Genomic DNA, 26226 nt, shown 5'->3' on the forward strand with positions numbered 1-26226 from the left:
TATACAATTCTGATAATAAAGGGTTGTATTTATAAACCTAGAGAAAAACTAGAAAAAATTACTATTAACTATAGAAATTATATAGACTGCATATGTACTTATTTTAACAATACGCTAATATTCATACAAGGTTAATCTTGACATGACTCATGCCCCCACTTTTATGACACACAGGCAAATTATTTGTAATGTATTAAAATAAGTCATTATGGAATGGTAAGGTAAAGAATTGACATATAACGTGTATCTCCTGCATTTTTTACTACAATAACATGTACACAGAATTTAACGTTGTCTGACAGAATATTAAAAGGATTCACTTTTTTACTTTGATTCCGTATCCAAGTAAGATGACTCGGAGCAGCCAATAAGCGTCGAGCTTTGCTTTGTAGTCAGGCAGACATTAGGCAGTCGTCCAATCACAAAATAAGTCGAAAGGGTATTTTTGCTCTATATTTGTTTAAGGAACTTTCTTTTTAGTTTATAAAACAAACGCTACAATTGTTTCGTATGTACATGTGGAGGAATTCGACATTTTAATGGAAATATTTAAGGTTTTCGAAGCGAACAAATGTGGCTAACGTTAGCTAGTTCCGTAGCAGACATTGCCAACGATATTAACGTTAGCTTGCTCATACATAGCTCATATACTAAATCAAGAATGACGTTTACAAATAATAGCGATTCATTTTTAATAAAGTTAAACTTGCACTACATTTGTTTGTCTGTTACGTTGAATCGACGTCTTGTGGCCTATGGCTCATGTTAGCTGCCAACTCACGCTCATTTAACGTTAAGCTTAACTGATATGAGCTAAAGGCGTATTTCTGGCGGAAACATGAAGTTGAATTAACTTGAGCACAGATGAGGGTTTAGTCATGAATAACCAATCGGTTGGTCTAATTTCTGGTTGGTTAGCTTTGCAATACGCCCATAGAGGGATGCAAAAGCTTGTAATCGACCAAAATACACTTTTCCGTAAATCATAAATATAATCATGCATTAAAGTAACTGGTTGTAAGTGATCATGAATAGGAGGGAATGTCTGCACTGGGGCTGGAAAAACAGCCCTGCAGTATTTGGGCATGGTCGCTATCCGATTGACCTGACAACAGTTTCATGAGTGGCTGTATTTTCAAAATGGGAAAATATCTAGAGCGTTTAGACGTATGCAAATGTTTGGGAATGTATTTGCTGTCATACAAACTCCTACTTTTTTAATATAAGTTATGGAGCCTTTGAGACCAGGAGTAGATGTCTTTTATAAATAAACTGGCACTGAAAGATGCTCTAAATCCTAAAGGATTATTAAAAGACCAAACTAAGAGCATAACCTTTACAGCTGTAGTTTGTTCTTTTCCCATTAATAGTAAACTCTGGTGTACACAATACTTTGTCCCATGGTTATATTGAAATCGTATTTTGAGCTCCATGTAAGAAATCAGATCCAAATTGTTGTATTTTAGGTTTTGAAGTTAAGGTAAACGTAATTCAGACATATCTTGACAGCTTTCTCATATCTTCTAGAACTTCAAGTCCAGGGATGTTCTGAACGAGGTTTGTCACTCCAGCGTGGTTGAGACATGGCAGAAGATCCATTGAAGAGCGATGCCTCGGCTGGGGAGGGGGACACCGAGCCCAGCATGCTGTTGCAGAAACTGAAGAGCAACATTTCGTAAGAACCCCTTATTTTACATTGTCACCATGATGAAGAGAATTTTTGTTTTTGTTTGTGGTCTTGAGGAAAAGAGCATGTCTGGTATGGTCTTGTTTTCAGTACATTCATTGTTAATGGTTAAATTTGTTGCCAAAATAGAGGCAATAACTGTGTTTTTTCCCTCACATCATTTTAATGTAATCCTTTGCTCTCTTTAATTTTTTTGACAGTAAAAATGTGCAGAGTAAAGTGGACAAAATTTTGGTAAGTGCCTTTAAGGGGAAAAAGTGACATCTGTGACCTAACCTGTAGTTGAAGTGATCTCAGTTACCTGTGATCTACTACACAAGTATTATATAAGAAGTCTAAATCTTATAACACACATCTGTGTCAGATCACACCAGTATAATGCTCTCTTTAAAGTTTAATATTTAACATTTATTCTAAGTATAATAGCTCTTCTGCGAGTTTACTTTTACCATCTGTTTCTCATCATTTCGTCTCTGTGATGTCTCTTTTCAGGAAGATGTGCGGCGTTTCTCTGATAATGATAAGCTCTACCTTTATCTTCAACTACCCTCAGGTCCAAGTGCAGGAGAGAAGAGGTACAGTTTATTAAATCACACGTACTTCACTCAGCCTACACGCATCTGTTTTTTAGATATTATAATGACAGCAAGAACGTGTGAGAAGATATATATGTGTAACATTTACAAACTACTCTGTGTATGCAAGTGGTGATTCAAACTCGGTCAACACGGCCAACCAGCTTCAAACCTGCAACTGGATTCGTAGCCACTTGGAAGAACATCCTGACACCTGCCTGCCTAAACAAGATGTTTACGAGACATACCGGTAAAATATCATCCTTGCTGAGTTGCTTTTGCTTGCTGTTTTCTTAAGCCCAAAGTATAGTCTGGCCGTCCGTGGGCATGACCAAATTTTCATCATCAGAAGGGTTCGCTGTCGTCCGCACACTCTGTCCGCGTGCAGCCCATTTTTGAGGCCATGCAGGCAGAATGTGTACAACAGCGCATGCCCAAATAAATGTTTGCTGTGTCCCAATTCGCCTACTTATACTATGAACTAAAAGTATTTACTGTTTTTGTCATGGAAAAGTATATACATTTTAGTGTGAAGCAAAACAATATGCTCGCACTGGGACATACTTAAAGGAAAAGGAAGTGGCCATTGTTGCCTAGACCAGTGGTTCTCAAATGGGGGTACGTGTACACCCAGGGGTACTTTGGGGTATTGCAGGGGGTACGTGAGAGAAACTGACATTTAGGAATAAATAATGAAAATCAATAAATTATGATAATAGTATTTATGTATGAAATTAGGACTACACAAAGATGCATTAAAATTTAGATATAATAAAGGTTTGACTCTCATTTCACTGTATTTTATAGTAAGATGTTGTCTGGTCAAGGGCTACTTGGCATGAAAAAAATCATAAAAAGGTACCAAAAAAGTTTGAGAACCACTGGCCTAGACAATATTGTGGCCATATTGTGTTTTTATGTCAAAACAGGAAGCACTGTGACAACCTACATCATCAGGTTCTGAGTCCAGCAAACTTTGCCAAAATCATCCGCGACATCTTCCCTGACATTAAAGCACGAAGACTGGGTGGAAGACGACAGTCCAAATATCCTTCTGTCTATGTTTCCATATGATCTGAAGAGCAATACAAACATTTATGCTTAAACCATTCCTCTGGGTCAAACAAGAAATTATCATGATGTCATTATTAATTATGAAATTGCATGTGATCATCAGGTTAAATGTAACTTTCCACACCAAATAATTTTTATGCTGCACATACTTTTGGTAGATTTTTTAATTGAATATTCCTTTATGTGTATATTGTACTTTAACGTCCCTGACCGCACATACTGCTATAGTGGAATCCGTAGAAAAAACGTGCTAAACATGCCATTACTGCCCAACCTCGACCTCAAGAATGACCCGGTAGGATTGTCCTCTCATTTTGATTTTAAATCGGAACCTTCTCCCACCCCATTTAAATGTCTAGAGTCAACTTTGTGTTTTTGAATCATATGACATGATGTGCCACCTTCAGTCTGAGCTGACAGAACTGGTGCAGACCTACAAGCAAGAGGTCACTGAAGCTGCTTGTGAGCTCATCTGTGACTGGGCCCAGAAGATTCTCAAGCGTTCTTTTGACACAGTGGTGGAGATCGCACGCTTCCTTGTACAAGAGCACAATGTTGACCCGCGCTGCAGGCAAGCAGAGCTTATCACCTCAGCCGCTCTTGCAGGTACTTCTTAGATGAAATGTGAAGTGTTTTTAGAGGGATTAAAGAGTGAAGCTTAATTTCTGTCTTTGTTTTTTATAGGAGGAACTTCTAAACCTCATAAGGTGATTAAAAAGACGCCAGCAACATCTCGTACAGGAGCAGAGGAAGAAAGCGGCAGTGTGGAAAATAAGGTATTATAAAGTCAGGGAGTTTTGATTTGAAAATATATAAATTTCATACAGTAATATTGAACTTGGTACTGTTTTGGTAGCAAAAGGAGAAAAATGGTGTTGAACAACCTCCAGCTAACAAACAGCAGGTCAGTGATAAACCACCCAACAAGGTTGAATCTGCTGGTATGGAGGCCTGCACGAAAAAGTTTCACCAAGTCCTTCCCAGAGGCTCTATCCCCGAGAAAACATCACCGACGTGTCTCGCTCCCTCCGACTCGGGCAATGTCCAGGTCACTTTGCCAATTACTGCTCCTAAAAGAGGCCCTGATTCCTCAGCATCAGCCCCTGTTTCCCCGAAACGATAAAAGAGGACGACCCAGGAAGCAAAGACTGGAAGATGCAATACCACAAGTACAACTAGCCCAAACGTTGAATCCTAATCCAGTTTTGCTCACGGGAGGAGTGATCCAAAAGGCCATGTTTTCCTATGCACACGCTCATCCTTCACAGTTATTGGAATTCATGATCCAGGACCAGCAAAGCCTGAGGCTCAGTCAACTTCCCGACGTACAGGAAGTGACAGACGCTGAGCGAAGGGTGCACTGTCAGCCTGCCCCTGAACCAGAGAATCATCAATCTGTTGTGATACTAACGGGGCCCAACCAGCCCAGCTATGAGTTGAGCCGAGGCGAGGACATCAAGCGAGACAATATGACAATATGTTATTAACATGTTATTGACAACGTTTGAGAGTTATATTGAATAATGAATATACCATTATGATTTTAATACATTTGTTACTATGAGAAAGACTCTGGGATTAATTAGATGATATAATTTACACAATTATGATAATAAAGGGTTGTATTTATAAACCTAGAGAACAATAACTAAAAAGACTATAAAAAATTATATTTACTGCATTAATATCATGCTATTATTAATACAAGGTTAATCTAGAAATAACACTCCACTTGTATGACACGCAGGTAAATCACATGTAATGTATATAAATAAATCATTATGAAATGGTAAAATCAAAATAATGACCCATAACGTGTATCTCCAGCATTTTAGGAGACGACCATGATCGTGATGCCAATAAAAATGTGTTTTTACTACAATAACATGTACACAGAATTTATAGATGCCTGACAGAATATTAAAAGGATCTATTTTTTTACTCGAATAAAACCCTCAACCAATTAAATTGCACTTTTATTCTGTATCCAAGTAAGATGACTCGGAGCAGCCAATAAACGTCGAGCTTTGCTTTGTAGTCAGGCAGACATAACACAGTCGTCCAATCACAAAATAAGTCGAAGGGGGATTTTTGCTCTATATTTGTCTCAGGTACTTTCTTTTTCGTTTATAAAATAAACGATACAATTGTTTTGTATGTACATGTGGTGGTGCATTAGGTAAACTTTGTATAACGATTACGGATGTCGTTTATGAGAGTAATTAGACATTTTAATGGAATAATTTAAGGTTTTCGAGGCGAACAAATGTGGCTAACGTTAGCTAGATGCATAGCAGACATCGCTAACGACATTTAGGTCAGCTAGCTCATACATAGCGCATATAACGTTACTTAAACGTGTCAAATAATAGCGATACATTTTTTAATTACGTTAAACGTGCCCTCCATTTGTTGTCTGTTACATTTAGTCTACGTCTTGTGGCCTATGGCTCATGTTAGCTGCTAAGTCATGCTCATTTAACGTTAAGCTTAGCTGCTATGAGCTAACGTTAAAAGCGTAACGTATTGCTGGCTATCAATGATCGCAGCATGTAGTTGAATTTACTTAACTTTAGCAAAGATGAGGGTTTAGTCATAAATAACCAATCGGTTGGTCTAATTTCTGGTTGGTTAGCTTTGCAATACGCCCATTGAGGGATGCAAAAGCTTGTAATCGACCAAATACACTTTTCCGTATCTCATGAACATAATCATGCATTAAAGTAACTGGTTGTAAGTGATCATATTGAATCCTGAGGTTTTGTCTGGTATCATGCATACACCTGCCCTACTGTTCTCCATTAGTCGCATGTGTGTTGAATAGGAGGTAATGTCTGCACTGGGGATGGAAAAACAGCCCTGCAGTATTTGGGCATGGTCGCTATCCGATTGACCTGACAACAGTTTCATGAGTGGCTGTATTTTCTAAATGGGGAAAAAATCTCGAGCGTTTAGACGTGGCCGAAGTAGGCGCTTGCGTGGTGTTGTTTTGTGTTTACTGTTGGTGGAAATATGTTTACAATTCATATCTTCATCCTTTGTATATGTAAATGTTTGGGAATGTATATGCTGTCATACAAACTCCTACTTTTTTAATATAAGTTATGGAGCCTTTGAGACCAGGAGTAGATGTCTTTTATAAATAAACTGGCACTGAAAGATGCTCTAAATCCTAAAGGATTATTAAAAGACCAAACTAAGAGCATATCCTTTACAGCTGTAGTTTGTTCTTGTCCCATTAATAGTAAACTCTGTGGTACACAATACTTTGTCCCATGGTTATATTGAAATCGTATTTTGAGCTCCGTGTAAGAAATCAGATCCAAATTGTTGTATTTTAAGTTTTGAAGTTAAGGTAAACGTAATTCAGACATATCTTGACAGCTTTCTCATATCTTCTAGAACTTCAAGTCCAGCGGTGTTCTGAATGAGGCTTGTCACCCCAGCGTGGTTGAGACATGGCAGAAGATCCATTGAAGAGCGATGCCTCGGCTGGGGAGGGGGACACCGAGCCCAGCATGCTGCTGCAGAAACTTAAGAGCAACATTTCGTAAGAACCGCTTATTTTACTCTGTCGCCATGATGCATGGAATTTTTTTTGTCTTGAATGTTTCCTGTTTGTGGTCTTGAGGAAAAGAGCATGTCTGGTATGGTCTTGTTTTCAGTACATTCATTGTTAATGGTTAAATTTGTTGCCAAAATAGAGGCAATAACTGTGTTTTTTCCCTCACATCATTTTAATGTAATCTTTTGCTCTCTTTAATTTATTTGACAGTAAAAATGTGCAGAGTAAAGTGGACAAAATTTTGGTAAGTGTCTTTAAGGGGAAAAAGTAACATTTGTGACCTAACCTGTAGTTGAAGTGATCTCAGTTACCTGTGATCTACTACACAAGTATTATATAAGAAGTCTAAATCCTTTAACACACATCTGTGTCAGATCACACCGGTATAATCCTCTCTTTAAAGTTTAATATTTAACATTTATTCTAAGTATAATAGCTCTTCTGCGAGTTGACTTTTACCATCTGTTTCTCATCATTTCGTCTCTGTGATGTCTCTTTTCAGGAAGATGTGCAGCGTTTCTCTGATAATGATAAGCTCTACCTTTATCTTCAACTACCCTCAGGTCCAAGTGCAGGAGAGAAGAGGTACAGTTTATTAAATCACACACGTACTTCACTAGGCCAACACGCATCTGTTTTTGAGATATTATAATGACAGCAAGAACGTGTAAGAAGATATATATGTGTAACATTTACAAACTACTCTGTGTATGCAAGTGGTGATTCTAACTCGGTCAACACGGCCGACCAGCTTCACACCTGCAACTGGATACGTAGCCACTTGGAAGAACATCCTGACACCTGCCTGCCTAAACAAGATGTTTACGAGACATACCGGTAAAATATCATCCTTGATGAGTTGGTTTTGCATGCTGTTTTCTTAAGCCCAAAGTATAGTCTGGCCGTCCGTGTCTGTGCGGCAATGGCATGACGGAATTTTCATAATCAAGAAGGTCCGCCATCGTCCGTGTCCAGCCCATTTTTTTATAACTCGCGGTTGGAATGCATACAACAGCGCATGCCCGAATAAATGTTTGCTGCGTCCCAATTCGCCTACTTACAATATGAACTAAAATGATTTACTGTTTTTGTTATGGAATAGTATATATAAATTTTAGTGTGAATCAAAACAATGTTCACGCACTGGGACATCTGGATCCCTATTTCGTAACAAGGATCCTATTCCTTTTATTAGCCAATTCTCCCGAAAAAGCACGCCCAAGGGAAGGCGAAAGATAGAGCTGGCTGCGCTGCGTCAAGATTGGCTGCGCTCTGGACCTGCAGCTGCAGTTCGTTACTCCTGCTATAGTGAGAGAAGTTGTGTGTTTGTTTGTTCACCGCATTTCAGTGATGGATGTTATGTAAACGGTGGACATAACGCTGGATTTGGTGTTAATTTGAAACTGATAGATGGAGCGGTCCCTGTGCTAAAAGATGCCTGACATGAAATGCATTCAGTAAGTCAAACTAAGTCATATGTCTGTCTTTTGTTGGCCATCGGGGTGAACGTGAAAATGTCAAAAGAACTAAGGGATTAATGCGACAATGTATAGTGTGCTCGTCCTTTAGTTCCATCTCCCCTGCCTCCAGCAGCTCGTCTTTTTAAGGAAATAATCGTACAGCTGTATCTCTGTTTTATAAATGCATCAGTTATTTAATTTATTAATGCAGTTGAGGGTCACTAAACTCTGCCTACTCGAGAGTGTGCTTCATTCTGCAGTAGTAGACCATGCAGAATCTTTGGAATACCATATTCAACATACTACGATCTGGGACATACTAATTCTACTTTCGAATACTATTAAGGACGCATAGTATGGGGATTGGGACGCAGCAGTTGAATCGGCCGAGTCAACTTGGTGAAGTACTGCGCATATGTATCCGCGATTGAGTATGTTCAAGAAGCTGTGCGAATGCGTTTGTGCGCAAGACGGATGCGGAAAGTCAATTATACACGGCCCTTTAGCCCTTTGGATGTTTGTTAGATTCTTAAAATGTAATAGTTGTGTATTGTGTTTTATGTCAAAACAGGAAGCACTGTGACAACCTACAGCATCAGCCTCTGAGTCCAGCAAACTTTGGCAAAATCATCCGCGACATCTTCCCTAACATTAAAGCACGAAGATTGGGTGGAAGAGGACAATCCAAATATCCTTCTGTCTATGTTTCCATATGATCTGAAGAAAAATACAAACATTTATGCTTATACCATTCCTCTGGGGCAAACAAGAAATTATCATGATGTCATGATTAACTATAAATGTAACTTTCCACACCAAATAATTTTTTCCCTGCACATACTTTTGGTTGATTTTTGAATTGAATGTTACTGTATGTTTGTATTGTCCTTTAACGTCCCTGACCGCACATACTGCTATAGTGGAATCCGTAGAAAAACCGTGCTAAACATGCCATTACTGCCCAACCTCGACCTCAAGAATGACCCGGTAGGATTGTCCTCTCATTTTGATTTTAAATCGGAACCTTCTCCCACCCCATTTAAATGTCTAGAGTCAACTTTGTGTTTTTGAATCATATGACATGATGTGCCACCTTCAGTCTGAGCTGACAGAACTGGTGCAGACCTACAAGCAAGAGGTCACTGAAGCTGCTTGTGAGCTCATCTGTGACTGGGCCCAGAAGATTCTCAAGCGTTCTTTTGACACAGTGGTGGAGATCGCACGCTTCCTTGTACAAGAGCACATTGTTAACCCACGCTGCAGCCAAGCCGAGCTTGTCACCTCAGCCGCTCTTGCAGGTACTTCTTAGATGAAATGTGAAGTGTTTTTAGAGGGATTGAAGCTAAATTTCTGTCTTTGTTTTTTATAGGAGGAACTTCTAAACCTCATAAGGTGATTAAAAAGACGCCAGCAACATCTCGAACAGGAGCAGAGGAAGAAAGCGGCAGCGTGGAAAATAAGGTATTATAAAGTCAGGGAGTTTTGATTTGAAAATATATATATTTCATACAGTAAAATTGAACTTGGAACTGTTTTGTTTTTGGTAGCAAAAGGAGAAAGATGGTGTTGAACAACCTCCAGCTAACAAACAGCCGGTCAGTGATAAACCACCCAACAAGGTTGAATCTGCTCGTATGGAGGCCTGCATGAAAAAGTTTCACCAAATCCTTCCCAGAGGCTCTATCCCCGAGAAAACATCACCGACGTGTCTCGCTCCCTCCGACTCGGGCAATGTCCAGGTCACTTTGCCCATAACTGTTGCAACCATACCGTCCCAGGCAGGCGCTACAGTCCCGTTCATGGTCACAGTCGCAACCTCTGCTGCCCCAACCCCGGTTGGCCCCAGAGCCCGACCACCTGCTACTAAAAGAGGCCCTGATCCCTCAGCATCAGCCCCTGGGTTGGGCGCTGTTCCCATGAAACGTAAAAGAGGACGACCCAGGAAGCAAAGACCGGAAGATGCAGTACCACAAGTACAACTAGGCCAACCGTCGAATCCTAATCCAGCTTTGCTCACGGGAGGAGTGATCCAAAAGGCCATGTCTTCCTGTGCACACGCTCATCCTTCACAGTTACTGGAATTCATGATCCAGGACCAGCAAAGCCTGGTGCTCAGTCAACTTCCTGCTGTACAGGAAGTGACAGACGCTGAGCGAAGGGTCGTGTTGGGGCACTGTCAGGCTGCCCCTGAACCAGAGAATCATCAATCTGTTGTGATATTGCCGGGGCCCAACCAGCCCAGCTACGAGTTGAGCCGGGGCGTGGTCATAAAGCGAGCGCCGCTGTCCAGAGAGGGAAGGCCTGTTAGTCAAGAAGCCGTGTTGCACCTTCCGCCACCGACAATAGTAGGGGACAGAGGTGAAGTGGAAATAACTCTGACTCCTGTGGAGGACGATTCCATGCTCAACTCAACGGGCATCTCCAGCTCCTTTGGCTCCCCGTATGGAGAAACCTTAAAACCGGACACCCCATAGCAGCAGCACACCGGCCACATACTTCTCATCTGAGACATCAAGATTGCCTTTCCAGAGCTTCTGTGAATTGCAAACTAGCTTGAGATCAAAATGAGGTTTACCACGATTGATCTGCCATTCAAAGGGTGTCTAAAACAATATTGAGTACGATCTGTCATTGTTGCAGTGGACAGTTGTGCTTCAACCAAACGCCTTTAACCGGAACTACACTCTCGATATTTTAATAATATTAGCTTCAAAAAGAAGTACATTAGTGTGTTATTTCTGTGCAACCAAACAAAATTACAAAGGTAATGATTGTTGCCAAACAGGTGTCAAACTCTCCCTCTATCACTCATTGGTTGGACAAAAGAAAGTCCGGCTGGTGCAGAAATGACACACTTGACCTTTAAGAGATTATGAATTGTATATTCAAGTGGCCTAAACTATTAGAACAAATGATTTGACTGTTTCTAAGATGGTGAAGTCACATAAGTTTAACATATTAGTCAAATTGTAGTTGAAAAGGACTGATATTCTCATATATAACAGTTGGATCTGCTCCAGCTCTGACGTGTAAATCGAATAGGAGTGACGTTTAAAAGAGGTCATTCATCAGAGTTAACAAGGAACTGCTTACCGTCTGTTGATGCCGTTCGTCCCCTGTGCCATAAGAAGGCAGTCGTCTTTTATTGCTCTTACCGTCTTTGCATGGTCGTGTTTGTGAACATGAATTGAGACATTCGAGTGCGTTTCTAGCTGTTCAGATAACTAAGAGTGGTATTACGGGTTTGTAACTTCAGGGTTCTAAAAGCTTACGACGACCATAAGTCCCTCCCTCACCTAATATTTACACATTCAGTTTTTAACTATAATTTATGTCATATATAACAGATATATCAAACCTCTGAAGTAACACAACGTGGGGGTCAAGAAAACAAAGACCTCTTTAAGTCCCTTTAAAATATGCAAATAAAACTGGGGTTTAGGGCTGGTAAACGATTTATCACAATTAAACACATCTAGAAGAAAAGTTTGTGTTAACGTCATCCATGTCTTTGTACTGTGCATATTAATGTTGTATTTATAAAGACATACACATACATGCATATCTTGAAAAATATAAAACATTTAAAAATGAATTAACATTTATATATAATTACAATTATTGTTAAAAATAATGTAAATATGTATACACATACGTGTATGTTTTAATAAATACAAAATTAATTTGCACCGTACACAGATATATATTTTGTAAACACAAACGTTTATTCTGGATGTAATTGATCGGGATAAATCGTTTGACAACCCTACTGTGGTTTTAGGATTCCTTTCAAAAGCACCTGCGTCAAAGTCTGACCAGTTCACTGACCAGTTTAAGCAACAAAATTGAGCACTTAACAGATGTAAATAGTTTATCAGTAAGCCTGAAAGGATATCAGAGTAAGTGAAGCATACAAGAACGAATTTGAAATGTTTTATTTTCTAATTGTTGCAAATGTACAGCCATCGTCACAATATTGCTACTATGAAATATTCTTATTATTAGTTATTAGAAAAGTGTGCACTGGCACCCTAAAAGCATGTGCAAAATTATAAGAAAACATTTGATGAATTTATGAAATTTGATGATTTTAAATTCAAGCTGGAATATGTGCTAAATATTTATCTATACAAATTTTACAGAGATTAAGCCTCAACAACCTGTTTTCAGTTTAAATTTAAAGGAGAATTCTCCCCCGTTTTAAATAGCTTTAAACGATTATTGTATTCGTTTGTTTTGCACACCGTAGCCAGAAGCCTACTTTTATGTTACTTTGAACTGCTGAAGTTAAAAATGTGAGGAAAAAAACGTAATATACAGCTTATATTTACTAAATAATAATATAAAAGAATATACATTCTTTTAAAGCAGTTTTTGGTGCATTTTGACAAAGGTTGTTGATGGTTAAAAGGCGTTTTTAAAGGCACTTAACATATAAAGCAACTCCGATTATGTATGAAGAGATTTAGAGTCAGATGTTAATATTTATTGAAATGCTGTAGTCAAATATGCGAGATGGTAAATGAGTATGGGTGATCATTTTACTGTCGAGTAACGGTGCTTTAAAAAAGCTAAACGGGTTGATGGTGCTGATTTTGGGTTGAATGGTGGGGTACTTACGGTCTCTGTGCATCAGCGGCAGAGCGGCTGTCAGACAGTCTGCTGCATCACTATCAATCACATTTAGGCTTGTGAAATGATGTGCCGTATATTGAAGAGGCAAAATCTACAATTCTGGACACGTGTTGTTTTTACAGTAAATTGTGAAAAAGTTCATTATATTTCCATTTAGTTTCATTCGTTGACCTTAATTTTCTTATTTCAGATTTATTTTTCCACTAAGAGGCAGTGCACAGTTAACCTGCAATGTTACAAATCAAACTTCTGCATAATAATGTTAATGTTTATGTCAATGTTCAGACTAAAACCTTTCACAGACAAAGCAAATTACACGAATAACCTAAATCATTTGAATTGCTGCTTAATTTATGAGATTACATTCAAATCATAAATGAGAAATATAATGAATGCGAATCATCGCATCTGGCTCAAAGCAGCAGTTTGTTATGCTCCACAAAAGAAGTTAATAAGTGTTCAAGCATTGAAAGCAGTTTAATGTTTCCCAGTGAATAACCTTTAGAATAGGCAAGCAAATTATTATTTATGTCCATTAATGCTTTAATATTAATAACCTCCTTATTGTCCATCAACATTTTTATTATTTGCAAGTACACATGACACCACAGAAATGTAAAATGTTAATTACAACATAGTGCCTCATACAAACCACTGTGCTCTGTAAATATCCATTCTTCTTTGCATTATTTATAATGTCGGGTTTTAGCTCTGAAGCTCTGAGTGGTTTTTGTGTTTACTCTTTGGTTCAAACTGTTGCCCCAAAAATAGGAAAACCAAAACGACCCGCTGTGTCAAAGGGACGATTGTGTGTTGGTCATTCTTATGTTGTGACAAAATCTAAAGCTGCCAAACAAGACTTGTGTAGTACTGTTAAACAGCATAAATCCTGTTTTGTTTTAGATTGACTTAGTGGAAATATCTGTTCATATGTTGTGAGTGTCAGTAATATACCATGAGTTGACCTGTCATTTGTACCACAGACATCTAATATGTCTATTGCTTTTTTCGGATTACTGCTCAGTCCATGCATGGTTTGTGTTTTGAGTACACTTTAAAAAAGTTGTTATAATGTCATACAAATGTCTGGCTGGATTTGAAGTTATGCCATTTCTCTAAAAAAAGATGAAATCTCTGGTGTTTGTTTGCACTTTAATTTTCTTAACGGAAAGCACACGGGGGAAAAGAATAAATGCAGCACCTAATATGTTGTTTGTTTTTGTACTTGCGTTCATAAAGTTTCTTCTGTATTTTCTGTTTTACATGTTTGAACTGTAAAAAGAATCTTCCATTTGAAAAAAACAATCTCTGACTGTGAGCACATTTTCATAAATCAGCACTAATAAAAAGCTATGTATAACGTGTTTCTTTACATCAGGCGTTTGGAAACTTCTCTTGTATTATCCGAATTTTTATGTATTGGAATAATTCACCCAAAAGTAAATCTGTCATCATTTATTTACCCTCACGTTGTTTGGAACGTGTAATGGAATCTTATGTGGAACACAAAAGAAGATATTTTGAGAAATGTCTAAGTGGTTACGTGTCCGTACAGTGGAAGTAAATGAGGGCCAATATTGTTTGGTTACCAATATTCTTCAAAATATCTTCTTGTTTTTGCAGAAGAAAGAAAGTCATACAGCTTTGAAATGACATTTCTTATTTTTGGGTAAACTATCGCTTTAAGAATCAAAGGCCACACGCTTGCTTTAACACAGAAGTAGCTTTTATTGGCTCAGCTTAAAGGACAAGACGCTGAGCGAATCAAAGTACATATTATTATGTACTTGGTGTACTGCACATAACTTTGGATAAGACTATGTACAGATCAACTTCAGACAGTAGTAGTCTGGTATTACAATACCTGATTATTTACCATTACGATCCTTCAAATGCATACTTCAGACTACTATAGTTAGGAGTTCCTTCCTGGCACTGTTAAAAATGCTCAGAGCTTAAAATCAATTGCTACCGTTATTTGGTCCAGCAGACAATGATGGGCGATAGGTCAGACTATGAGACTAACAGAAAGGCAAAATCAGGGGGATGACTGTGATGGAAAGGCAGGCTTGGCAATAGGACGACAGGTCCGCCAGTCCTTTGTTTCAATACTTGTACAGAAGAAAGATGTTAACTGAAACTGATCTGATTTTAAACAGTCTGCTTATTGTCATGTTAAGATGCTTATTTAAAGAATACAACAATCAGAGTCATCTTTCTTTTCTCTGCGTCTCGGTCCGCTCTGCTGGGGTGCAGCTTGACCTCTCGTCTACAGAGATATTAAGATGAGATTTAGAGTTCAGCTTTAATCATTCTGTCAAGCTTTTATAAGACCTCAAACACAACAGAATCTGTTTCAAACAGTTTTTATGTTTTATGAAGAAGACCTTTACACTCTTAGAAAGTACCTGTCCTGTGATGTCTGTTGTTGGGTTTGGGGTTGTTGGTACTCCTCCTGCTGTAGTTGTCTGGCCAGCTCCAGGTCGCTCAGGGGTCCGGGGGCTTCACCCTGCTCCTGCTGTAGAGACATGGCCACCAGATAATCCTGACAACACATCATAACACAATCTCAACATTTTCAGCTGAGTAAACGGAATAATAAGAGAGAAAGAATGTTGGGTGGGAATAGTGTCGAAATCAGATAACGAAACACAGATTTTCAATGAGTAGTTCACCTTCAAAATGGAAATTCTCTCATCATTTACGTACCCTCTTGTCATTTCTAAACTTTTACTTCTTCGACAGAACACAAAAGAAGATATTTTGAAGAATGTCAATAACAGCCTTGGTATTGGTTACAATAGAAGTGAATCGGGGGCTGTGCTGTTCTTAATCACAACAGAAAGAAAGTCATACAGGTTTGAAAATGACAAGGGGGCGTGTAAATCATGACAGAATCATGGTGAACTGCTCCTTTAAGACGTTTGGAAGGCGCTTTGTTAATGTGCTTTCTGTTCCCTGTGTGGATTTTTTAGCGAGCACACATACTAATAAAACAAACATGGTTTTCTTTAGAGACGGGTCAGACTAACCTGATCCAACTCAAACAGACATGGATTTTGGCAAGAAGCCTAGGTTCTCTAATCTTAAAGGGAACATTTTGTCATCATTACTCAACCTTATGTCATTACAAACCTGCATGACTTTTTTTCTTCTGCAGAACACAAAAGAAGATATTTTAAAGAATGTTGGTAACCAAACAACATCACTGACTTCCATTGTACGGACGCTAAACCTCCAAGACATTTCTCAAAATATCTTTGTTTGGGTTCCACAGCACAAAAAGTTATATACAGGTTTTGTATGAAATGAGGTTGAATAAATGACAGTATTTTGAATTTTGAGTGAACTATCCATTTAACATTTCCTCACTACAATGACTTTGAAACAAACAGTTCTCTAGAAGTTCTGCTTTTTGGAAACAAAAGCCATGTTTCCACACGCGTCTATACATATTTCTTGCATGTAGACTATTGCAAATCAGTCAAATGAGAAATATTTCAAATTAAAAAACCTTAATAGTCAAGTCAACTTAGTTACCTGGTCGATCTGCATCTGCTGTTGCTGTGCAGAGGGCTGGCTGGCTGCTTGGGGTTTCTGGGATGGATGGCACAACCTGAACTCCGAATCGCAGAAATTTCCATCGCCCTCCACATTATGAAGACTCTCCCACACCACTTTCTCCTCCTGCAGGAAGCCCTGATCTGTGACCAGCAGATAGAGGTGACCCTGCAATTTCACACGTTCAACATCATTTTTATAATATAATTAACCAGCAGTCAAAAGACACAGTAAATCATTTCCACCCATGCACCTTGTGCTTTATCATTGTGCTGAAGTGGTTGTTCCTGAAGAACACACAGAGCTCTTCATCCTTGGCTGTTGTGTTCAGCTCACACAGGCCGTGATATGACAGCTGCGTTGCCGTGGACTCCAAAAACTGCTCCGCTGTCAAACCTGTTGGGACAAAAGATGGAGTTAATAACTTCATTGTATGAAAGGAATAAATGAACATTTATTTACCCTCATGTCATTCCAAAACTGTATGACTTTTTTTCACAAAACACAAAAGGAGATATTTTGAAAACGCTGGTAACCAGATTACCCCTATTGACGTCCCTTGTAATGAGACACTTCTCAAAATATCTTCTTTTGTGTTCCAAAGAAGAACCGAAAACACGAGGGCAAGTAAAAGTTGACTTGTGTTTTGTAACCGAATATTTGTAAAGGTGTGGTCTCCATATAATGATACATTGATTATCTTTCATGAAAAGTCATGTGAGGGCAGCTGGAGGGAGGATGTCCCACCCTTATTTAGAAACAACATCACACATACCTTCGCTGACTTTACTGCTATCCGTCGAGTGCTTGAACTCTATGATCTTCTCAACCAGCTGGTTATAGCTGAGCTTTCCCACCGCAGACACCGTTTCAGGACTCTAAAGACCAAAACACTTACATCTTAATCTTCTGAGACATCAGAATGCAAAATAGTCTACAGTTAAAGGAACATGCCTTTCAACACGCTCTTGACATACCTGCGGGTCAACAAGCCAGCCGTGGTAAAGCAGTATGTCGAGCAGATCAAAGACGATGCACTCGGGTGTGTACTCGAAATCAGATACGCCTGTAAATCGCACGTTAACATCGAGGCCTGTCGAGAGTTTTGGCAGCACGGCCATCGCGTCGCTCATGTTCTAGAAAGAAACAAGATGATAATATATAAATACCAGGGCTGTCAAAACGCTAATCGGATCCAGAATAAAAGTTAGTGTTTACATTGTTTATGTCTGCGTACTGTGCATATTCATTTTGTATTTATAAAAACATATATATATATATATTAAGGATAATTGATACAAATTATATATATGTTTATTCAATTTTATAGTTTTCTTAAATGCATTTACCTATGTGTGTTTATAAATACAAAATGTATATGCACAGTACACAGACATAAATAATATAAACACAAACTTTTATTCTGCATGCGATTGATCACGATTAATCGTTTGACATCCCTAATCAGTACATAATTCTTTAAGTGAATCCAGATTTAAGTTTTAGGATCATACAAACAATATTTTAAAACAATGAATTTTTAAGCTTTTGTTAATATTTTAGCTAAACTCCTGAAATCTAGTTTGACAGAAAAACGGGTAACATCTTGCAACTTGGATCCTTATCATCATCTCTCCAAACATCAATATAAAGAGACAGCACATATCTGCCTTCAACAAAAGATGCTTTGTGTATCGCTTTGTGTAACACAAACACACAGACACAAACACACACTGTAACTGTTCGAATTGTTAATAAATGAATCACATGCGTTCATTCATGAATTGCCGGTCTTCAATCACAATGACTGTCTGTTTATTTGCACTGGAAGCTTCTGAGGTTTCAGCACAGCTCTTCTGCTTAACATGATAATTCAATTGTCTAGATACTCAACATCTGTGCCGAGAGGAGCATACATTTGTTTTCCTCTCTTTTACCTGCTGAAAATTGAGTTCCATCCCCTCAGCTTTCTCTCTTGGTTTGATGGACAGCACGCACTCCCCTAAAACGACAGGAAATCACAGTTAAGCGTTTTAAAATCACTTCTGAGGCTCAAACCCAGCAAGGGGAGATCTAAACAATCCCCATTGTGTTCCCGAGCAAATGGTGGCAAAGGCAATCCAAGCTCACTCTGGAGAGTTGTCCGTGGCATGCAGTAATGGAATACATTAGTGTGTAATGTGTCCAAGGTACTTTGGGTAAAAGCATCAAGTAAATTATTACTTATACTAACATGAGCTGTGTTTGCCAGAAGTAAAATACTGGTTTCAACTCATGATTGTTGCTTTGACATGATACACACTGACCACACCCCTCAAGTCACTCCAGCCATCTGTTTCTAACCATAAAGATAACTGTAGTGAATAATAACATGGCATTAAAGGGATAGCTCACCCTAAAATCTATGAAGAAAACGAAAGAAGATATTTTGAGAAATGTCTCGGTGGTTTGTGTCCATACAATGGAAGTCAATGGGGACTAATGTTATTTGGGCACCAACGTTCTTCCAAATAGCTTCTTTTGTGTTCTGCAGAGGAAATTCATACAGGTTGATAACAGGGTGAGTAAATGATGACAGAATTGAATTTATTTGGGCGAACTATCCCTTTGAGGAGATAAGAAAAATAGATTTTGTCCATTAGTAAGTGAAAAAACTGAAGTGCATTCCCTGTGTCAGTCATCACGTTCATCTTACCGAGGTGAGACATCAGTTCTTCTGTGGTAACCACTTCTGTTTGAGCCGCCAACTTCACCTGAAAAAACACAAAAAAATCTGCTTTTCCATATGACATCAGTGCTTTACTGTAAAGTGACTTCATGTTTACTGTAACACAGAATAAAAACAGTCAATGCTTCATTACTGGCCTATGATACAGCGAGATTCCATGATAATATTCATGCGTGTTCCTAAAGGTTCCAGATTTTACACTAAAATCTCATTTATAAACACAAAAAAATAGCTCCTGAGATGCACGGAAAGCTCACCTTCCACCGCAGCAACAGAATGTTCATGATGGCTATCAGTGGGCAGGGTCCATTCTCACTCTGTGTGATGATAGCTGTCTTCTTCTCCTTCCACGTAATCCACTTGACAAAATAATAAGCTGGCATGGTCGGCTCTGACGCCACAACCCTAGAAACCCCAGCACTTGCTCCTTCAGGGGGAACTTTGTCAGGTGACAGTTTGACATCCTGAGCAGATTCGGTTGAAATCGGAGGTCCATCTGGCGGTACCCCATTAGTCTCCTCTGAGAATTCCAGGCTGGCCATTGAGAAAGTGGGCGTCACCTCTGACTGGCTGGGGGTGTGTGACTGGCTATTGATGATCTCAGAATCCTCTGTTTTGTCTCGGCTTTGACTCATCACAGAGAACGACTGAGCTGCGTTAGCATCATCCTTGAGAGAAGATGTTGTGGTGGTGGGAGGATCTTTGCGTGGTGTGATGTCATCTTTCATAACGTGCGAAACGTTCACAGGAGAGGATTGCTCATTGGAATCCAAAACTTCTGAACTTATTTCTTTTTCCTGCACTCTAGCTGAGTTCTCTTTTCTGCTTTTGCTTAAATTCTGTCCCTCTGAAATCTCACCATCGACTGCGTCTGAACATGAATCTGCCATGATCTGCTCTAGTTTGTGCCTAATTCAAATAAGCTAAAAACAGACTTTTTACTGATAAAATTACAAAATCCTGGCAGTGGCTGTTTGCCTATTAACCCCCCAAAATATTATTTCATATTCCTGAGCTTTAGCACTTGAAAGTTGGCCGCAAGCGTTTAGCAGGATCGACTCTTTGTGTCCTTATTTCTATCTCATAAAAAATGTGCTGTCGGTTTCTTCTGAAGTCATAAACTTAATTCATAAATTTTCCTTTTAGGCTTCATCCATCATTGGGATACAGAACTCAAAACTGCAGAAAGTGGCAGTTTTAGGTGAACCTTTGTCTAATAGTGTTGTTTCTCCCTAATTCTGGGAACAGCTGAGTCACAGAGTGTCTACTTTGGACACACGTCAGCTTTACAAACACCTCGTATACAAACAGCAGGTGCGATCCAAAGCAACACTTTGCACTTCTCAAGTAGCCATAAGATATGAGACCAGTTGTTCCCAAATGGAGAAAATATGTTAAGGACTAGTAGCACACAAAGTAAGAGCCAGAAGCAAAAAACGTGTGGGCAGTAGTTGTTTTCAGCTGGAGGTCTTTAGATCACCTTTTGAATTTCACAAAAATACTCTCAATTCGCACAACTCTGAAATAAACAGAATGAATATTAAGACAAAAAGACACTTCATATGTATTGTAAACACAATCCAACCACAGTCTTTCTTTATGCTATGTTAAACATTACTACACTTAGACTTAAAAAACTAAAAACTATTGAACTGCAAATGAATCGTGCAATTGAGTAAATATTGTCATAACTACAAGTTAAATCCAGATAAGAGTTAACAGACAGCAGTGTAGCATGCATTACTTACAACAGCAATAACTCACCATTGTTATATTTTGCTTGTCTTGACCAAAAAAGCTCTTCTTTACTCCATAAGACACGCTCTGTGTGATAAATAAAAGTGTTTAGGCAGGTTTTGATCTGCACTCGTCTTGCTGATACAGCCGTACGTCACTCTCTCTCTCTCTCCACTCTTTCCGTAATCTTGTTTTTGCCTGTCTCACTTCCGGTGCTTTTGTTTGTAAACAGTGACGTCATGCCAGTTAGCTACTACTAGGCTCATAACACGGCGATTTGTTTTCAAATTCCTAGCAAACTGTTTTTGTTAAAGTAATAAATCTTTATGGATTTACACAAGCTGCTGTAAAGTAGATGTCATTTTTAGACGCGCTCGATTCAAAAGTCTTTCATCGCGTGACATCTGGTGGTTGGAGGACAGAAATGCAGGTTAACGTTTCAAGCTCTTGTTAATAAAGGAAACACATCAACACAGTAATAGAATATATATAATATATCATAAATAATTATAAATATGAAATCTAGATCAACACCAGATGCAACATAAATAATAATATAACGCACATACACTGCTATTTTTTGTATCTTAAAAAATATTTATAGGTCGCTAAACATTTCAGCATATATTTAACTATGTATATTCAGAAGTTATAATTTCACAAATTACATATGAAGAGTGTGGTTCCGAAATGAGATAACTCCATCTTTACATTTTTCAAAAATCATGTTTTTTATTATGTTAACATGTTTTTATAGTGTTTCAATGTGTTAGTTGTTTTTTGTTGTTATTATGGCTAAACCGACTGTAGTTTGATATTAATTGGAATGCACAATAAAAAAGACATGATTAAAAAAATAAAAAAGGGGTTATCTCTTTTTGGAACCAAACTCTTCATATATTTTAAGTTCATTTTACATATATTTTAACTGACTCAAAATCAGTGTTGGGTGTAACTAGTTACTAAGTAATTAGTTACTGTAATTTAATTACTTTTCCCTTGAAAAAGTAAAGTAAGGGATTACTCATATGTTTTCTGTAATTTAAATAAAGTTCCTTTTGATGTAATTAAACTAAATACTTTGTTAAATATATGCATGTGCAATAGCGTAATTGACTTCAAAATTCAAAGTCTTACTTTAAAATCTGTGCTTTAATGTATAATTCTCACATTTGTAATACTTTGGTTGGCTATAATATTATTTGAATTCAATAAGCCATTTCATGTATATTCTTGAATCACTTAACTAATCAAGGTTGATGTAGGATATAGAAAGTAATTAGTAATGAGTAACTAAATACTTTTTGGACAGAATAATTTGGACAGTAATCTAATTACACTATTGAATATGTAATGAGTAACTAGTAATTAATTACTTTTTCAGAGTAATTTACCAAACACTGCTCAAAATCTTTTGTAAATGGCCTATTTTTTTGCAGTGTTTGCACAATATAATCAAAATAAAAACAAAGATAATTTTGATTAAAAGGAGACAAATATTCTTTAACTAATAGTACATCTATGTCTATACGGAAAAATAGTTTAGGCTACTCGGTCTGTGCATTTCCCATTAATGTCATGAAATGTTTATCAAAATATTAACATCAAATCAAAATAGCCCGATATTAATTGAAATATTCAAACTGGTCACTCTCTGAGGACGTTTTGCAGTCGAGATCAATATTTACATTTTATTATAAAGAAATTGTGCAGAAACCATTATTTCACAAACAGACGGGCCTTTTAAAAGGATTATGATCTAAACTTGATTGACACTGAGTCCACCCAACCAACACTTAGATCTCTCATTAGGCGCATCCACATATAGAAAATAGGGGTCTTTAAAAGATAAAGATACCACAGAGACTTTTAACATCTATAAACGGAAGTTCTATTTTCGTTAATCCAGGAGAACAATAGAAAGCCACGCCCATTCGACGGTAATTATGCACCTGTTACTGCAGGATCCTTCAAATCAAGAAACAGCTCTGGAAGTGGGCGGGGCCAACGCAAATCGCCCACGAATGTCATGAAGTGATGTAGGGTGCGGTTTAATCGTGCTGAGAGAGGAGACAGCCGAGGAGAACACTGGGATAAAACAGACCTGCCAGCGTATTCTTGAAATCCTAATTACTGCAGAACTGAAAAACATCTTGTCACGTACTGAAGGTATGTTTATTTGTTTTATCATACAAAATCATCAGTTTTGTTTTGATCCGGTTCATTGTATTCGGTAATTATTGATTGATGATTGGCGTGGCATTAATAGATGTGATGTCAACATTTATGTAGGCTAATCTTTCTAGGTATTTGCAGGTTGAGGATAAGATCATTCATTCCATTGTCTCTTATTATTAAAATATTTGCTGATTTTTAAGGATTGATGCTGGAAAAGCTTTCCGATGGACAAATGCATCTTTGAAATGCTTTGTCATGAGATGCGCCATCACTATTTTTGGGTGGGGGTCTCTTTTAATAGACGTGCATGTCAGATTGTGTATAAAAAACCATGCGGGGGAGGTCATGGTCGTCATCATAGGTTTTTACCCAGAGATTGGGCGTATTCGGCCATTGCGTTGCATTGCGTGACCAGGGATGAATTACGCCATGACGTGTTAAGGGAACAATTGATTAGAATTTATTAATTATCATATTATTCATTTATCAATCAGAATAAGTATATTAAGATTGAAGATTTATGTGTTTGTTGTTAATGCAACACCCATTAGATGTCTTAAGGTAATGTGCTTTGTCCTCCTTTTATGTCGTAACACTTTGAATTTAATTGTAAGTAATTAGATCGGAAAATAAAGATATTTTTGTTTTATTTTAATATTTATTTATTTATAATTTACACATAAACTAGACACTCGCATCACCCACTCTTTGGTTATTTAATTTTTAAATAATAAAAGTTCTCCGACCTACATATGAAAGTTGTTTTGCAGATGTAAATTACTCAGGTTTCTCTTAACATAGCATGGAGTTAACTTAAAATAGCACATGGAGATGTCAACAGGTTTTCAATGGGGAGAGATGTCTTGCGTCAAGGACATTTTCGAATTCAAATCTTTTGCAACATTGAGTTTACTGATTTTTATATATTTGTTGATCACCAGTGCCAAGCTGATCCTATAATCTATTCTTAATGCACAGATCAAAATGTTAGACAAAACAAGCACCCAGTTCGGCTCCTTCCTGTTTTGGAGGCAGCCCATCCCATCACTGGACCTGTCGGAGTTGGAAGACCTCGGCATTTCTATGGCCAAGTCAAAGGACGGGAAGAACTCCTCAAAACGTCCAGCACAGGAGGAGGAAGATTCGGAGTTTCTGAAGTACTCCACATTTAACTACTGGAAGGAGCCCATTGCTACCATTGAGACCTTAGATTTCAATCTGCTGTTATAAAACACTTTGATCATCAGTTCTGTCGTTAAACCACTGTGGTCACACCGATTCTCCTTCTGATATTGATGAAATGATTATGAGATTAATGTATCTTTATTATGCCTCATTTGTTTAGCAATGTCAGTACAACTGCGAATACATTGTTCTTACATGTGCTACAACATTTATGGCATTACTGATCTCTTCATTGCAGATGACTAAAGACAACATTACTAGTATTTCACTGCCGGATGTTATGCAAGTTGTTTTAAGTGTTTGCATCTCCAAATTTGTAAAGATGCACTTAAATCTGAACATGCTTTACGTATTAAGTTATTGTCTGCTTAATCAGTTCATGTTAAGGCAAGATCTTGCTAAAAGGGTGTTGGAATCTAACTGAAAGGTTTTTGTACTAAACAAATGTCCATATGAAATCATGATCAAATGCTTTATTGTTTGCCCTCAGATGCCAATTAAATTAAGATTGCTGCTAAATTAATATTTAAAAAAATCAGTGTGTTTAGCGTGTTTATTTCTGTATCTATAACACAACATTTTACGTATGAAAGCTGATTTATCCATGTTGAAAAATAGATTTTACATTTTAAATTAAAACCTCGAAAGCATAACAGTTATTCATTTTTGTCACTGCCACCAATTTTCTTTTGCACCGGTTTTTCAGTCCTTACTATACAATTTGCAGTCGTTTGTTTTTAACGGCACCTGTGCCTTAGATGCTTATTGTTATTGTACGTTATCCCTGTGGTTTACTGGCTTGATCAAAGAACAGATGTTTTGGTGAACAGCTGGTTATAAGTTTAGAAACAAAGCCTGCAGACTTTTCAGCAAAATTTATTTATTTAGCCCAAATCTCTAGAAAACTTTTTAAGATTTCTAATTACTAAACATGCCTTCTTAAAACAGAAAGTTCATATAATTTAAAATAATTAACAATCTCACAAATATGTTATGTTAATCCAATAAATATTTTAGATGCATGCATTTGCAACCAGATGTATGTATGTGTCTCAAAACCTAGTTACCTACTAATCCTAATTAATGGAAATTTAGGCATATCTCAATCTTTAACGCACCCTCAAGTCAAATAGCCAACAACAAAAAAAAACTTTAATTTTTTTTCTCAAAATACAAAATCTGTCTGGTAATAAACATTCTTCCAAATATACTTCAATGTACAAAGAAATTTATACAGATTTGGAATAACTCGAATATGAGGAAATGATGAAAGAATTTTCATTTTGGGGTTAAATATGTCTTCAAAAACTGTTATAAACCTATTCTAGTTTACTTCAGTCTAGTCTATTCCAGTCTAGTATAGTATATATTACCTTGCTCAAGATATGTTAAGACCCAGGGGTCCAAACTGGGGTCCGGGGACCTCCAGAAGGTTACAAGGGGTCCCCCAGAAAAATGATAAAAGTCCACAGTGTTTATCTGCTCTTTTTGCTTCTAATAGTTTCCGTAATAGTTTACAATTGAATCATTCTTGTGAGTTTTCATCACTATAATTTCTTTTTTGGGACTCGTTGCCGACTATTTAGGTTGAGAAACAATGTGTTGTCTTTATAATATCCAATTTCATTTATCTAACGAATGTTAAACGTTTCTTTACACAGAAAATAAAGATTAATATATATTTTAGAAAAGGGGGTCTCTCACAAAAGGTTAATCATCTTTGGGGGTCCTTGGCATCGTAAAGTTTGAAAACCCCTGCGCTACGGTACGGGGGGGTGTCTCAAACCTAGTAAGTTTACTACCTAAACAGCATTTAAAGCATCAGCATGTGCAGGCGAGCG

At 37.7% G+C, this 26226-nt stretch overlaps 4 protein-coding genes across 7 annotated transcripts; 3 read left to right on the plus strand and 1 right to left on the minus strand.

The window, feature by feature from the left end:
* The first annotated feature begins 321 nt into the window (after window positions 1–321).
* On the plus strand, window positions 322–5329 carry LOC130415718 (DNA-binding protein RFX5-like). Of its 2 annotated transcripts, none has more exons than XM_056741592.1 (10): window positions 322–554; window positions 1528–1675; window positions 1888–1921; window positions 2180–2262; window positions 2393–2512; window positions 3192–3308; window positions 3553–3631; window positions 3744–3942; window positions 4021–4112; window positions 4193–5329. In XM_056741592.1, the coding sequence occupies exons 2-10, from the start codon at window positions 1584–1586 to the stop codon at window positions 4457–4459; spliced, it is 1083 nt and encodes a 360-aa protein (XP_056597570.1). In that variant the 5' UTR covers window positions 322–554; window positions 1528–1583; the 3' UTR covers window positions 4460–5329. The 2 variants fall into 2 exon arrangements, with proteins under 2 accessions (XP_056597570.1, XP_056597569.1); XM_056741591.1 differs by having other exon boundaries at window positions 364–439; window positions 4193–5326.
* Window positions 5330–5386: 57 nt separating this feature from the next.
* LOC130415715 (DNA-binding protein RFX5-like) lies at window positions 5387–14368 on the plus strand. 2 transcript variants are annotated; one of them, XM_056741584.1, is made up of 10 exons: window positions 5387–5447; window positions 6739–6886; window positions 7112–7145; window positions 7404–7486; window positions 7619–7738; window positions 8933–9049; window positions 9270–9348; window positions 9461–9659; window positions 9731–9822; window positions 9909–14368. In XM_056741584.1, the coding sequence occupies exons 2-10, from the start codon at window positions 6795–6797 to the stop codon at window positions 10833–10835; spliced, it is 1743 nt and encodes a 580-aa protein (XP_056597562.1). In that variant the 5' UTR covers window positions 5387–5447; window positions 6739–6794; the 3' UTR covers window positions 10836–14368. The 2 variants fall into 2 exon arrangements, with proteins under 2 accessions (XP_056597562.1, XP_056597563.1); XM_056741585.1 differs by lacking the exon at window positions 5387–5447 and adding an exon at window positions 5478–5515.
* A 336-nt stretch (window positions 14369–14704) lies between these two features.
* On the minus strand, window positions 14705–21377 carry mindy1 (MINDY lysine 48 deubiquitinase 1). 2 transcript variants are annotated; one of them, XM_056741588.1, is made up of 9 exons: window positions 21050–21377; window positions 19543–20804; window positions 19253–19310; window positions 18495–18559; window positions 17535–17693; window positions 17333–17435; window positions 16811–16953; window positions 16537–16725; window positions 14705–15514 (listed from the first exon to the last, which is right to left on the minus strand). In XM_056741588.1, exons 2-9 carry the CDS (start codon window positions 20173–20175, stop codon window positions 15386–15388), a joined length of 1479 nt encoding a protein of 492 aa, XP_056597566.1. In that variant the 5' UTR covers window positions 20176–20804; window positions 21050–21377; the 3' UTR covers window positions 14705–15385. The 2 variants fall into 2 exon arrangements, with proteins under 2 accessions (XP_056597566.1, XP_056597564.1); XM_056741586.1 differs by having other exon boundaries at window positions 14705–15541; window positions 21050–21364.
* Window positions 21378–22962: 1585 nt separating this feature from the next.
* Window positions 22963–24920, plus strand: mllt11 (MLLT11 transcription factor 7 cofactor). The gene is made up of 2 exons (XM_056741595.1): window positions 22963–23191; window positions 24179–24920. Exon 2 carries the CDS (start codon window positions 24185–24187, stop codon window positions 24428–24430), a length of 246 nt encoding a protein of 81 aa, XP_056597573.1. The 5' UTR covers window positions 22963–23191; window positions 24179–24184; the 3' UTR covers window positions 24431–24920.
* The last annotated feature ends 1306 nt before the right edge of the window (window positions 24921–26226 follow it).

Source organism: Triplophysa dalaica, chromosome 25, assembly GCF_015846415.1.
Source record: "Triplophysa dalaica isolate WHDGS20190420 chromosome 25, ASM1584641v1, whole genome shotgun sequence".
NCBI classification, from domain to species: domain Eukaryota; kingdom Metazoa; phylum Chordata; class Actinopteri; order Cypriniformes; family Nemacheilidae; genus Triplophysa; species Triplophysa dalaica.

Bases quoted from the DNA above. Each gene is read 5' to 3' on its own strand.
- LOC130415718 (XM_056741592.1), top strand. From the start codon at position 1,584: ATGGCAGAAGATCCATTGAAGAGCGATGCCTCGGCTGGGGAGGGGGAC. The intron at 1,922-2,179 runs GTAAGTGCCTTT...GTCTCTTTTCAG, and splicing joins GTAAAGTGGACAAAATTTTG to GAAGATGTGCGGCGTTTCTC. The intron at 3,943-4,020 runs GTACTTCTTAGA...TGTTTTTTATAG, and splicing joins CACCTCAGCCGCTCTTGCAG to GAGGAACTTCTAAACCTCAT.
- LOC130415715 (XM_056741584.1), top strand. From the start codon at position 6,795: ATGGCAGAAGATCCATTGAAGAGCGATGCCTCGGCTGGGGAGGGGGAC. The intron at 9,349-9,460 runs GTAGGATTGTCC...TGCCACCTTCAG, and splicing joins TCGACCTCAAGAATGACCCG to TCTGAGCTGACAGAACTGGT. The intron at 9,660-9,730 runs GTACTTCTTAGA...TGTTTTTTATAG, and splicing joins CACCTCAGCCGCTCTTGCAG to GAGGAACTTCTAAACCTCAT.
- mllt11 (XM_056741595.1), top strand. From the start codon at position 24,185: ATGTTAGACAAAACAAGCACCCAGTTCGGCTCCTTCCTGTTTTGGAGG.
- mindy1 (XM_056741586.1), bottom strand. From the start codon at position 20,175: ATGGCAGATTCATGTTCAGACGCAGTCGATGGTGAGATTTCAGAGGGA. The intron at 16,954-17,332 runs GTATGTGTGATG...TTGTCCCAACAG, and splicing joins TAGCAGTAAAGTCAGCGAAG to GTTTGACAGCGGAGCAGTTT. The intron at 15,542-16,536 runs GTAACTAAGTTG...ATGTGTTGTCAG, and splicing joins AGCAGATGCAGATCGACCAG to GATTATCTGGTGGCCATGTC.